Source organism: Benincasa hispida, chromosome 3, assembly GCF_027475165.1.
Source record: "Benincasa hispida cultivar pf3 chromosome 3, pf3_genome.v1.1, whole genome shotgun sequence".
Classification (NCBI taxonomy): domain Eukaryota; kingdom Viridiplantae; phylum Streptophyta; class Magnoliopsida; order Cucurbitales; family Cucurbitaceae; genus Benincasa; species Benincasa hispida.
In genome coordinates, this window is record NC_143480.1 from 38,703,131 (window position 1) to 38,714,954 (window position 11,824).

The following is an 11,824-nucleotide window of genomic DNA, read 5'->3' on the forward strand; positions in this document are numbered from 1 at the left end:
ATATACAAGATCAATCAAGCCGAAGGCTGCAAACTCAAGGGAAGCATGAGCTGTGAGAAGATCTTGAGATAAGTTACATCAGGTTTATGGGTGTCTAAACAAATTGTCTATCTAAGATTTACTGTATTACATGATAGTTGTTCTATTAGTTAAGTAGTTCTTCTTGTAAACCTTCTAAGTACTATTGAACTTCTTTTCAATCTGGGCCTTGTGCCCCCTAGATATAGGTAAAGTTATATCGAACTAGGTTAACATATTGTGTGTTATTTTATTCTATGCTTTTCTTTGTGTTAATACTTTTATCAGTATCATTGTGTCCATCATTGTATATTCAGTTAACTGTTTGTACATTTTTCAAGATATATGTTTTTGGTTAGAAAGTTGGAGGTTCAATTTTCAAGCCTATGTACATGTTTTTTTTAACTTAAATAAAAGAAAACAAAAAGTATCAATTTATAACCCAAACATTTGAGTTATATCAATTAACACTTTGAACTAATGAATAATTGTTTTAATTTAAACTTTTGTTGGTGTATCAATTTATACCATTTATTGTGTTTCGTTTGGATAAACAATATCATGTGTGACTTATATAAAATTTTATCAATTAAACTCTTAAATCATTACCATCAAATTCAATTTGGACTCTCAATTAGGGTTACTTATGAAAATCACCCATACGCCAATTTTAATCTTTTATTTTTTTAATTCAACATTTGAAGAAGTTTATACATATATATTGAATGTTGCATTGATGATTTTAATTTCTAGACTGAATTGTCTCATTTATGACGATCTAGAAGTTTAATTGTAACTATTATAAATCTCACACAATATTTTTTGAACAAAATCTGAAGGAATGTGTATTAGTTCAAGGTTTTAGAGTACAAGATTGATACTTTTCTTTCTTTAGAAAAAAGGAAGGAACCTTTTAAGAAAAAAGAAACATGAAATATTTTCTTTAGTCATCATAGTTTTTGGAGCTTTCTTTTTAAGCCAAACAAACAAGCCAAAGCCATAGCCAAAGCCATCTCTTCTTTTTCTCTTCCTTTACTAGAAGAGTACAACATAAACACTCTCTATCTCAAAAACAAACCTTCCTCTTTTATGTTCATCCTCTTCTTGTTTCTGGGGTTTTTTCTTTTTTGTCTTTGAGCAGCCACACAAGTGCTAAAAAAGTTTCATCTTTTCTTCTGTTGATTTATTTGGGGCTTTTGATAAAAAAACATACAAAACCAAACCCCCTTTATGGTGTAAAATCTTTAATTAGCCTTTTCCTAGGCTAGCTAATTAACCTTCTTCTTCTTTTTTGTGCGTGTTTTTTATTTTGTAATTTGTAAGGTAATTTTGGTGATGATGTCTGGTATTGACTTTTCTGTTTCTTCTAGTTCTATTGGAGAATTTGGTAATAATCAACAACAAAGTTCTCAACTTTATTACCATCATCTTCCTCATAGCCCTAACCCTAATCAAAATCTTGATTCTTCTCTTCCTCCTCCTCTCCCCAAGAAGAAGAGAAATTTGCCAGGAAAACCAGGTCTGTTTTTGTCCCCTCTCTCTCTCTCTCTCACTCTATTTTTTTGATATTTTGATCTTAATTTTCAGCTAATTTACTTCAATTTTTTCAATATACCCATTTGAAAGAATTCATTACCCTGATTTATTGTTTTTAGAAATTAAAATGGGTTGTTTTTAAATATAGAAAAATGAACTAAAATATTTACAAAATATAACAAAATTTTAAAATTATCAATGATAAATGCTAGATAGATATTGATAGAAGTCTATCAGTGTCTTTCTACATCTATCATTGATAGTTCTAAAATTTTACTATATTTTGTAAATATTTTTAACAGTTTTACCATTTGAAATAATTTTCCAATTAAAATAGGAAAATAACTCAAAAATAAACACAAGGATTCTAGATTATAGACCTTGTATTTGGTAATATTAAGCCTATCAACATTACGTTTATCATAGTTTTTTATTACCTACTTTTTAATATTTTTTTAAAAATTAAGCTAAATTTTGAAATCTGAAAAAATAGTTTTTAAAACCTTTAATTTTATTTTTGAAATCTGGATTAGAATTAAAATAATCCGATAATTAAAAAAAAAAAACAAAAAACACAAAGACACCATTAGATAGTCATTTAGGTCCCCTTTGGTAACCATTCCATTTTTTATTTTTAGTTTTTGAAAATTAAACTTATTTCTTTCTATTGCTACTTTTTTTAGTTTTCAAAATTTGGCTTGTTTTTTAAACCATAATAAAATGTAGATAATAAAGAAAGAAATTTGGAGATGAAAATAGTGCTCATAGGTTTAATTTTCAAAAACAAAAAACCAATTGGTTACCAAATGTGACTTTAGTTTTTATTTATTTTTAAAACTTATGTCACTAGGTATTACTTTCACCCATAGATTTTTGTGCTTTGTTATCCACTTTCTATTAATATTTTAAAAAACTAAGTAAGGTTTTATACATATAATATTAAGAAAAAAAAGTAGTTTTAATTTTTGGAATTTAACTTAAAAATTGAGGTGTTTCTCTAACAAAGATAAAAAAAAATGTGGTTATGAAATGGGGCCAGGTGAAGTTTTGATGTGTGTGTTTTTGAATACAGATCCAGATGCTGAGGTAATTGCTTTGTCTCCCAACACTCTAATGGCAACAAATAGATTCATATGTGAAATATGCAATAAAGGGTTCCAAAGGGATCAAAATTTGCAGCTACACAGAAGAGGGCACAATTTGCCATGGAAGCTAAGGCAAAGAAGCAACAAAGAAACAGTGAAAAAGAAAGTGTATATTTGTCCTGAGAAATGTTGTGTTCATCATGATCCAAGCAGAGCCCTTGGGGACTTAACTGGAATTAAGAAACATTTCAGTAGAAAACATGGGGAGAAGAAATGGAAGTGTGAGAAATGTTCAAAGAAATATGCTGTTCAATCTGACTGGAAAGCTCACTCTAAGACTTGTGGTACTAGAGAGTACAAATGTGACTGTGGAACACTCTTTTCCAGGTCTATAATCTCTCTCTCTCCCTATTTTTAATTCCATTTCTTTCTATTACCACTCTCCTTCGCTTATAATGGTCCGTCAAAAAATAGTAAACATTGTTACAAAGAGAGAAGAAGAGGATATGTAGGAAATAGTAAACGCGGTAACAAAGATAATTTTTTAAATGCTTAGTTTTATAAAATCTTGACCTGTTTTGAAAATTTGGCTTTGATATTGGTAACTATTATTTTAAGCATTTTGAAAATCAATTCAAACAAGTAAAGGTTTTTGGTTTGCTTCTTTCTTAAGTAAAAGAGTGGATTTTTGTTTTTTTACAAAATTTCAATAACAAACACAAATTTTTAAAAACTAGAATTTTCTTTTAATTTTAAAAACTTAACTTGGTTCTTGAAAACATTCGTAGAAGATATATAAAATTTTGTGGTGGAAGAAGTGTTTTGTAGGCTTAATTTTTAGAAACTATAAACCAAATAGTTAGCAAATAAGACATTGATTTTTGTTTTTGTTTTTTTATTTTTGAACATTGAACCTATAAACATCACTTTTGTATATTGGTCTCTATATATGTTTGAGGTTTTCAAAAAACATGTTTTTGTTTTTGAAAATTAACTGGAATTCAAATGTTTACGGTCCGTGTGAAAATCATAAGTAAGAAATGTTAGAAAACAAAAAAAATTTTAAAAAACTAAATAGTTACCAAATGAGACTTAATTTATTGGTAAACACATTTTGCCTACTTATAACAATCCCCAATTAAGCTTAATTAATATATTTTTAAACTCTTATGCATATTTTTGATGCATGCAACCTAATTTTTAGTCCTAAATCTAATCTTTTGACTGATTATTCTCTCTTATATTGCCCTATATTGGGTAGTAATATGTTTCTCACATACATGTCTAATATAATAAATAATTATGAAGTCTTTAATGTTAGTTCATAAGGCATATATTTATGAGTCTAGAGTTAAAAATTTATGGTGACATACTAAATAACTGATAAATGTTTGTTTGTTTTTAACAATTCTAAAACAGGAAAGACAGCTTCATAACTCACAGGGCATTCTGTGATGCATTGGCTGAAGAAAGTGCAAAGTTAATATCATCAGTTACAGCAGCAAATTCAAGGCTTAATTTCATTGCCAATAATAATAATAATAATAATAATAATAATAATTCAATCAACCAATCTCTCTTCAATTCCCAATTACAAGACCATAATTTTGAATCATCTTTCCCACAAATGCCCCCCTCTAATCTCTACCAAATCTCAAACCAAATTTTGAGTTTGAACAACAAAAACAATTCTTCAAAAACAGCCATCATGAACCTCACTCTATCCTCCTCTGCCAACAAACAACAACAACAGGCAGTAGCAGCTTATAACGACTTGCCATCGTTTTGCTCGGCCACGGGCGGTGGCGGTGGCGGAGGAATGTCGGCGACAGCGTTGCTGATGAAAGCGGCGCAATTGGGGTCGACAAAGAGTAATGACTCATTTTCTTCAGGGAGTAATAGTGTGGGAGTTGTTATGAGTTCATCTTCAAATAATGTTTCATTTGAGAGTGGGAATTATTATGGGGGAGAGGGAAATGGGTTGAGGGATTTTTTTGGGAGGAAGAAGGGAGAAGGGAATGATCATCAGTTGATTATTCCATTAATGGAGATGACCAAATTTGCCAACTCTATGAGCTCTGAGATGGGTTTGAGCCCATTCATTGGCAATATAATCTATAAGGAATAATAATAAAGAAAAAAATGTTTGAGATATTTGTTTGGAATTCTATATATTATGGTCAAGAATCAAGATCAAGAGGTCAATTTTGTTATGTAGATAGGAAGATGTTGATATAATTATGAATAATGAAGTGTTGGTAATGAGTATCATTTCCTTTTTAGTTTTATGTTTTTTAAATTTATGATTATTTCTCCTTAATTTTCCAATAATAATAGTTTTCACATTTATTAATTTCTCTGTTTATTTATCTTTGTTTTTTTAGATGTGTTTTAAAAAATAGGCCGAAGTTTTGAAAAAAAAATTAAAAAAGTTATATATATATATATAAAAGTCAAAGTGAGCATAACTTAATTGGCATACACAAGTTTGAAGTACTAAAAAAGGAGATGAAAATGTAGAAAAGTGATAACAAAACTAAAATAACTTTTATAAACCAAATGGTTATGACACCGAGAATATATATATATTTTGCTATCTTTCAAATTACAGTTTAGTAATATAGATTCGAAATATTTTTGTAATGTCTTTCTATTGTACATTTAACGCTCATTGCAACATTCTCCTAATGAACATCTTTGAAAATAATGAATGATATGCCTTTCAAATTTCCATGTTCTAGATCAAACATATTATAACTCTTTTTAAGTTTCTTTGTAATATTGTTTTCTTCTTCTCTTAAAAGTGTCCATCTTCTTCCCCTTGCAATAATAACAATGTTTAGAACTTTTGCTACTTATATTTTAGTCATTTATTCTTCCTCTTGCCGTCAGAGTGAGAGAGAAAAATCGTGGTGGAGACATGGATAGAGAGTGGTGTGAAAGGGAAAAATTATGAGTAAAGACGAGGGAGAAAAAAAAAATTCCTTAAGTGACTAGATGATACAAGCAAGGTTAAAAAACTTTGTTTTAAAAAAATGAGTCAAATTTCATTTAAATATTAATTTTTAAGGTTATCTGAATAACATTCTTGATGGTTTTAAGATAGAATTCACTTAGGTATAAAAGAAAAAAAACGCAAAAATCTTATTGAAAGATTTGAAGTTGAATAAAATGTGAGGGATAAGAATGAGAAAGTTACCAAGATCCCCACCAACAATGTCTAGAAGCAAACAAATTGTTGAACAGGCTAAAGGAACAAGCCTACTAAAAATAAATGGGCCGTGCCTATAACAAGCTCAGAAAAATGGTTCAAGCCCATTTAAACTTATTTAGTGGGCCGATTGAAAAACACATGGGCCGTTACCTTACGTCGTTGAATATCTTGGTGACGTGTCGAATTCCGAAGATATAACGAAATTTTCTCACTCGACTGATGTTAAAGTAATTTCCACGTGTAATTCGTCCATTGGAGATAAATACGTGGAATGAATCGTTTGATAATCGAATTTTAATTTAATTAAAAGAAAAGAAAAGAAAAAAAAACTCACGTTTTCGATTTAGGTGAATTAAACTTAAAATCATATTCTGATTCTGGTTCATGAAACTCGAAGAGACAATGCTGGGATTTTCGATTTCGCTATCCGCCATGGAAGCTTCAGCTTGGAGAGGAGTAGCGTTCACGGTGTTTCTTCTCAACTTCGTCCTAGTTTGTCAGCTTCTCCTTCTTCAACCTTTGGTTTCGGCTTCAGGTTCGTTACTATTACTCTCTGATCTATCTTTCTGATATTCCCTGGAAGAATTAAACTAGACGGAGCTTCTAATATTGCAGATTGGTTTGTTACCTTCGATTAGATACCTAGATCCGGTTCTTCAATGTGCGATATTTCTTTTTTGTTCTTTATTTGTTCACTGTGTCACGAATTTACGATGACGAGTCTGATGCACAAAGTTTGAAGCTCTTACGACAACTGATGCAATTTTAATTTGGAAATGTTAATTTGCCTTATAGTTTCCCCGGCGGACGTATTCTCTGTTCCCACATTTCTACTGTTGTTTCAAATTTGGTCGGTTGTTAAAGCAATTCTCTAAAATAAGAAAGATTGGCCGCGAAATTTAAATACCACATTCAATCTCTTAATGGTGTAAATTTTGAATTTGGAACCGGAAGGAGCCACTCTGGATTTGAAAGAAGCCGTCTCTTTGGTTTCAAGATAGTACTAAGAGGAGGCTTTGGAACCTCCCTATTGCATCGTCAAATGATGCCCTCCCTTAGTATAGGTCTTTGTGAGGTTTCTAGTTGGATCGTTTGATGCATATAAATCAGTATCTCTGTCTTACTCTACTGATCTCGTGACTTTTCTCTCATTTAATGATGTGAATGCCTTTAGCTCCACTAAATGGTGGAAATAATCATATCCATGATCTAAGAACTCAGCTTTATTACTTAGTAATAGTATTAGGAATGGTTCACTTTGGTATTAACTATACGTGATTACCAAAACTCATCTTTGACCTGTGATGTGAAATTTCTAAGTAAACATAAGATTGCTCCTAGGGGATGTAGCAAATTTGGTTTCTGTATAAGCTGACTGATGCAAGGTTCTCCCTAAGAAATTGGAATCTTCCCTTTTCTTTTCTGCCATCTGGGGTTTCCACTTGTGGTTCTCATTGTCAATTGCATTTTGTAATTGATTGGCTTATATCTCCAGATGGAATACTGGGCAACTCTGCCGAGTTGTTTGAGAAAGTTTCACAAAATGTAAAGGTGAAGCGTTACAGTGAGGCACTCGATGATCTTAATGCCGCTATTGAGATAGACCCAAAACTTTCAGAAGCATACTTTCATCGTGGTTCAATTCTTCGCCAGTTGTGCAGGTTTTCTCCCCTCTTGTTTTTGAAATTCATTGCAAATTATGGCATCAAATTAGAGAAAATATGTAATTTTGGCATTGCAAATTACTATCTTTCTGAATTTTGTGGATTAGAAATTAGAAATTTGGAATTGTCTCTGAACAGGAAATATGCTTTGATTTGTAATATACTTGTTGCCTGCTTATGCTGAGGTGTAAAACTGCCTCCATTACTTTCTACCATCACTTCTCCCTATTGGTTATAATAAATTTTGGTTGTTGTAAAAACTTCCCTCTCAGATATGCTTTAATCTATTTTTCGTTATGAGAAGCATATGATGAGAATGGAAAATATTACGACTGAGAATCGAGAAGATTATTGGTGAAAGTAATGAGAATGGAAAGTATTACAGCTTCTTATAATTTTAGTAGAAAAGAAATTTATATTTACTTGTGCTAAAATAAAAAAGAAGCTATAAATAATGAAAAGTGTAAGACCATAAGAGACATTATCTTGAGGGAAAATGAAAATAAATTAAAGAAAGGATTTGTTTATCTTGGATATAACGGATGGGAAGGAAAGAAAATATAAACTCTAGAAGAGTTTACTTTTTAAACCAATCATGACAAAAAAAAGGGTACATTTTCCCAGAGAGGGTTTGACATACTTCAAACATAAATCATATTTGAGATGGAGAATATTGTAAAGGAAATTTAAGCCATTCTGGCATGTAGAAGACCTTACTCTCGCTCCTACCTTCCATTCTGATTGGCCAATTATATGATTCAGGAACTTTTTGGCTGATGTAGATATAATGAATCTGAGAAGAACTATAAAAAGTATCTTGAGTTAAAACCTGGAAATTCAGTGGGTGAAAAGGAGCTTTCTCAATTGCTTCAGGCTCAGAGTGCTTTAGAAACGGCTCTTAAGCATTTTGATACAGGAGATTACACAAAAGCATTGGAATTTTTGGATAAAGTTGTACTTGTTTTCTCTCCTGCGTGCTCTGAGGTGATACCATCTCTTATCCAATTAGTCTTTTCTGTATTTTTAATCATCCTGAATTTGTACTTATCGAGCATATTGATTTGATGTAGGCCAAATTCCTGAAAATAAAATTGTTGTTGGCAACTAAGGACTATTCTGCTGCTATCCTTCATACTGGATATATTCTTAAAGAAGATGAAAGCAATCTGGATGCGTTATTACTTCGTGGGCGTGCCTACTACTATTTGGCAGATCACGATGTTGCCTCAAGGTTGCTTTCACATTTCCTCTTGTTGAAAGCATTACTTAATAGCGGATGAACATATTTTTATACGTTAACAATTTTTCCAGGCATTTTCAGAAGGGTCTTCGTCTAGATCCAGAGCATGGTGAACTGAAGAAAGCATATTTTGGATTGAAGAATCTATTGAAAAAAACCAGGAGTGTAAGCCCAAACAACATAAAAAAAATCTATTAATTCCCATTTTCTTGTATTTTCTACTTTGGTTGGGAGATGGAAGCTTACAACTAAAGGAATCTCTTTAAACCTTGATAAAGTTTTTAAGTTAATGAAATTGATAATCCTATCTTGTGCTTCATTTTAGTTTATATACTTCATTGACAGGCAGAAGATAATGTCAGCAAGGGTAAGCTGCGTTTAGCAGTGGAGGAATATAATGCAGCCCTTGCATTAGACCCCAACCATCTTGCACACAATGTACATCTTCATCTTGGCTTATGCAAGGTACTGGTCAAGCTTGGTCGTGGAAAGGATGCTGTTGCTAGTTGCAATGAAGCCCTAAACATTGATGGAGACCTTATTGAAGCTTTGGTCCAGGTTTGCCTTTTCTTTTTGGCCCTCGTCTCTCTTGCTCTCCTCCTTTACTGGATTCCATTTTGCCGAAGTGGATGTTGTTGCAATTTAATTAGTGCGTTTATAAAAGCTCCTCTGAGTCACCTTCGCCATGCTTGAGCTGTTATGTTGGGCTATTATTATCATCTATTTCCTTTCATCCAAGACCTTTATTTTTGTGTATTGTTGGAAACCCAAGCAACAGCTAACATCTCTCATCCTAACTTCATTTTAAATCATCTGTTTGTGAATGTCTTGGCAATTGCCATTACATGGTTTAACGTGAGTGACGAAGTTAGTGCATGTGTATAAGATCTTTAATGCTTGGAATTTTCTTTTCCAGAGAGGGGAAGCAAAGCTTTTAACAGAGGATTGGGAAGGTGCTGTTGAGGATCTTAAGTCAGCGGCTCAAAGTTCACCGCAGGTTAGTTATCATTCAGTATTTTCTCCTCAACTCTCGGAACCCTTTCCTTCAGTTCTGCAAGTTGTAGATAGAACTAATTGTAAAAATACTACTTGCATTAATACATCAATTTAGAATTAATCTCATTGTGAGCCTTTGTTTATTGATTAGTCTAGTTGCGATGTTGATTTATGTAACACAAGGACAGATTATGTCTGATTCCTTTTTCTTTAGAAAAATAACCTAAAGTTTATGTTAGATTTAAGAATATGGGAAACGATTGGTAGGACAACTTTAATACCAATACATATTTAATAATAATAATAAAAAATCATAGTATGATGAAATAAAATCGGACAGGTGTTACACTGTTGGTTATCATCAATTTGATCCATGATGTTTGCAGGATATGAATATTAGGGAGGCACTGATGAGGGCTGAAAAGGCTTTAAAGATGAGCAAACGAAAGGACTGGTACAAAATTTTGGGGGTCTCAAAGACTGCTTCTGTCTCTGAGATTAAACGTGCCTATAAGAAGCTTGCTTTACAATGGCACCCTGACAAAAATGTGGAAAATAGAGAAGAAGCAGAAGCCAAGTTCCGAGACATTGCTGCTGCATATGAGGTCTGACAAAAAATATCTAAATGTTATTCTTCTCATCCATTACAAAAGTACCATTGTTCCAACACTTTCTGCTGGAATTGATTACATAATGAATTCTCTCTCTCTCTCAAAAATTGGTCTTTAGGACAGTTAAAAACCAGATACTAATGCAATATGTCTTGCAGGTCCTCGGCAATGAAGAAAAACGTACAAGATTTGATAGAGGGGAAGACATTGAAGACATGGGCATGGGCGGCGGCGGTGGTTTCAATCCTTTCGGTGGTGGTGGACAGCAGTTTACGTTTACTTTCGATGGTGGATTTGGTGGGGGTGGTGGTGGTTTTGGTGGTCATCCTGGTGGGTTTGAGTTCCATTTCTGATTTCAGCATAAAAGCTCTGGTTCCTCTTTTTTCTGATATTTTTACAGTGATTAGAAAACATTTGATTAATAAGGGGGGGAAGGGGATCAAAATATTTATTTGCTGAAAAGTAGAAGTACCTTAGGTTAGAATTACTGATAGAGGCTTTTCTAGTTCAGAAAAATGTTCATTGAGCAAGATTTTGCCGAGGAAATTTGTGAGTTGTAATTGTAATACGTTGGATGTATAAGCTTGCATTTACCATTGCTTAGATTTTGCCACTTAACAAGTTATATGTTAAAGGTAGCTTCTCTGTCTCTCTGTCTCTCTCTCTCTCTGAAGTTGGTAGGTGGTGCTCAAATATGTTTAGTACAGAAGCTTTTCAAGTTTGTTAAGATCTCTTTTCTGATCTAACTTTTTAGGGAATTTCCTTTGGAAGATAGTTAAACGTGTTTGACTTACCCACCTGAATTGAGTTGAGTTGAGTTGGTATAATATATCAACTCATTGTTTCGCTCACCAATTTTAAATGTTGGTAGAGTTGAGTTGGTATATTTTACCAACTCACCCTAACTCCATTTTTCCCATATTTTTAATGGCTCCACCTATTGGTCACTCTCATATTTCAAGAACTAACTCTGGACTCCGACGATCACCTCTGATGAAAATTCCGAGTTCCGACAATCTTTGCGCAACCAACTTTGACAACCAATTCTGACTATCGACAACCACCTCTGGTGATCCAACTCCAATGACCATCTTTGCGCTACCACTTTCGACGACCAATTGGCTTTGATAACAAATTTTGATGACCAACTTCGATAACCACATTTGTAGACTCCGACAACTACCTTCGACAACAAATTTTGATGAAAATCACCTTTGAGCGAGCAACTCCGATGATCAACTTGATACTTCAACAACCACCTTCGACGACAAACTCTGACAAGCAACTCTAATACCACCTTTATGCGACTAACTTTGGGCTCCGATAGTCACCTGCGACTATAATCTTCAGCGAAAATCATCTTCGATCATCAACTTTGACGACCATTTTCGTCCGATCCACTTTGGGATTCGAAAATCACCTCCGATGACAAACTTCGACAACTAACTCTCATACACCTT

General features: G+C 32.9%; 2 protein-coding genes across 2 annotated transcripts; both read left to right on the plus strand.

The window, feature by feature from the left end:
* Window positions 1-1,017: 1,017 nt before the first annotated feature.
* LOC120074217 (uncharacterized) lies at window positions 1,018-4,931 on the plus strand. Its single transcript, XM_039027271.2, has 3 exons — window positions 1,018-1,537; window positions 2,627-3,026; window positions 4,059-4,931. Exons 1-3 carry the CDS (start codon window positions 1,354-1,356, stop codon window positions 4,765-4,767), a joined length of 1,293 nt encoding a protein of 430 aa, XP_038883199.1. The 5' UTR covers window positions 1,018-1,353; the 3' UTR covers window positions 4,768-4,931.
* A 1,249-nt stretch (window positions 4,932-6,180) lies between these two features.
* Window positions 6,181-11,002, plus strand: P58IPK (DnaJ P58IPK-like protein). The gene is made up of 9 exons (XM_039027766.2): window positions 6,181-6,388; window positions 7,349-7,514; window positions 8,300-8,501; window positions 8,588-8,748; window positions 8,829-8,922; window positions 9,103-9,315; window positions 9,674-9,754; window positions 10,140-10,358; window positions 10,523-11,002. The coding sequence occupies exons 1-9, from the start codon at window positions 6,238-6,240 to the stop codon at window positions 10,715-10,717; spliced, it is 1,482 nt and encodes a 493-aa protein (XP_038883694.2). The 5' UTR covers window positions 6,181-6,237; the 3' UTR covers window positions 10,718-11,002.
* Window positions 11,003-11,824: the final 822 nt, after the last annotated feature.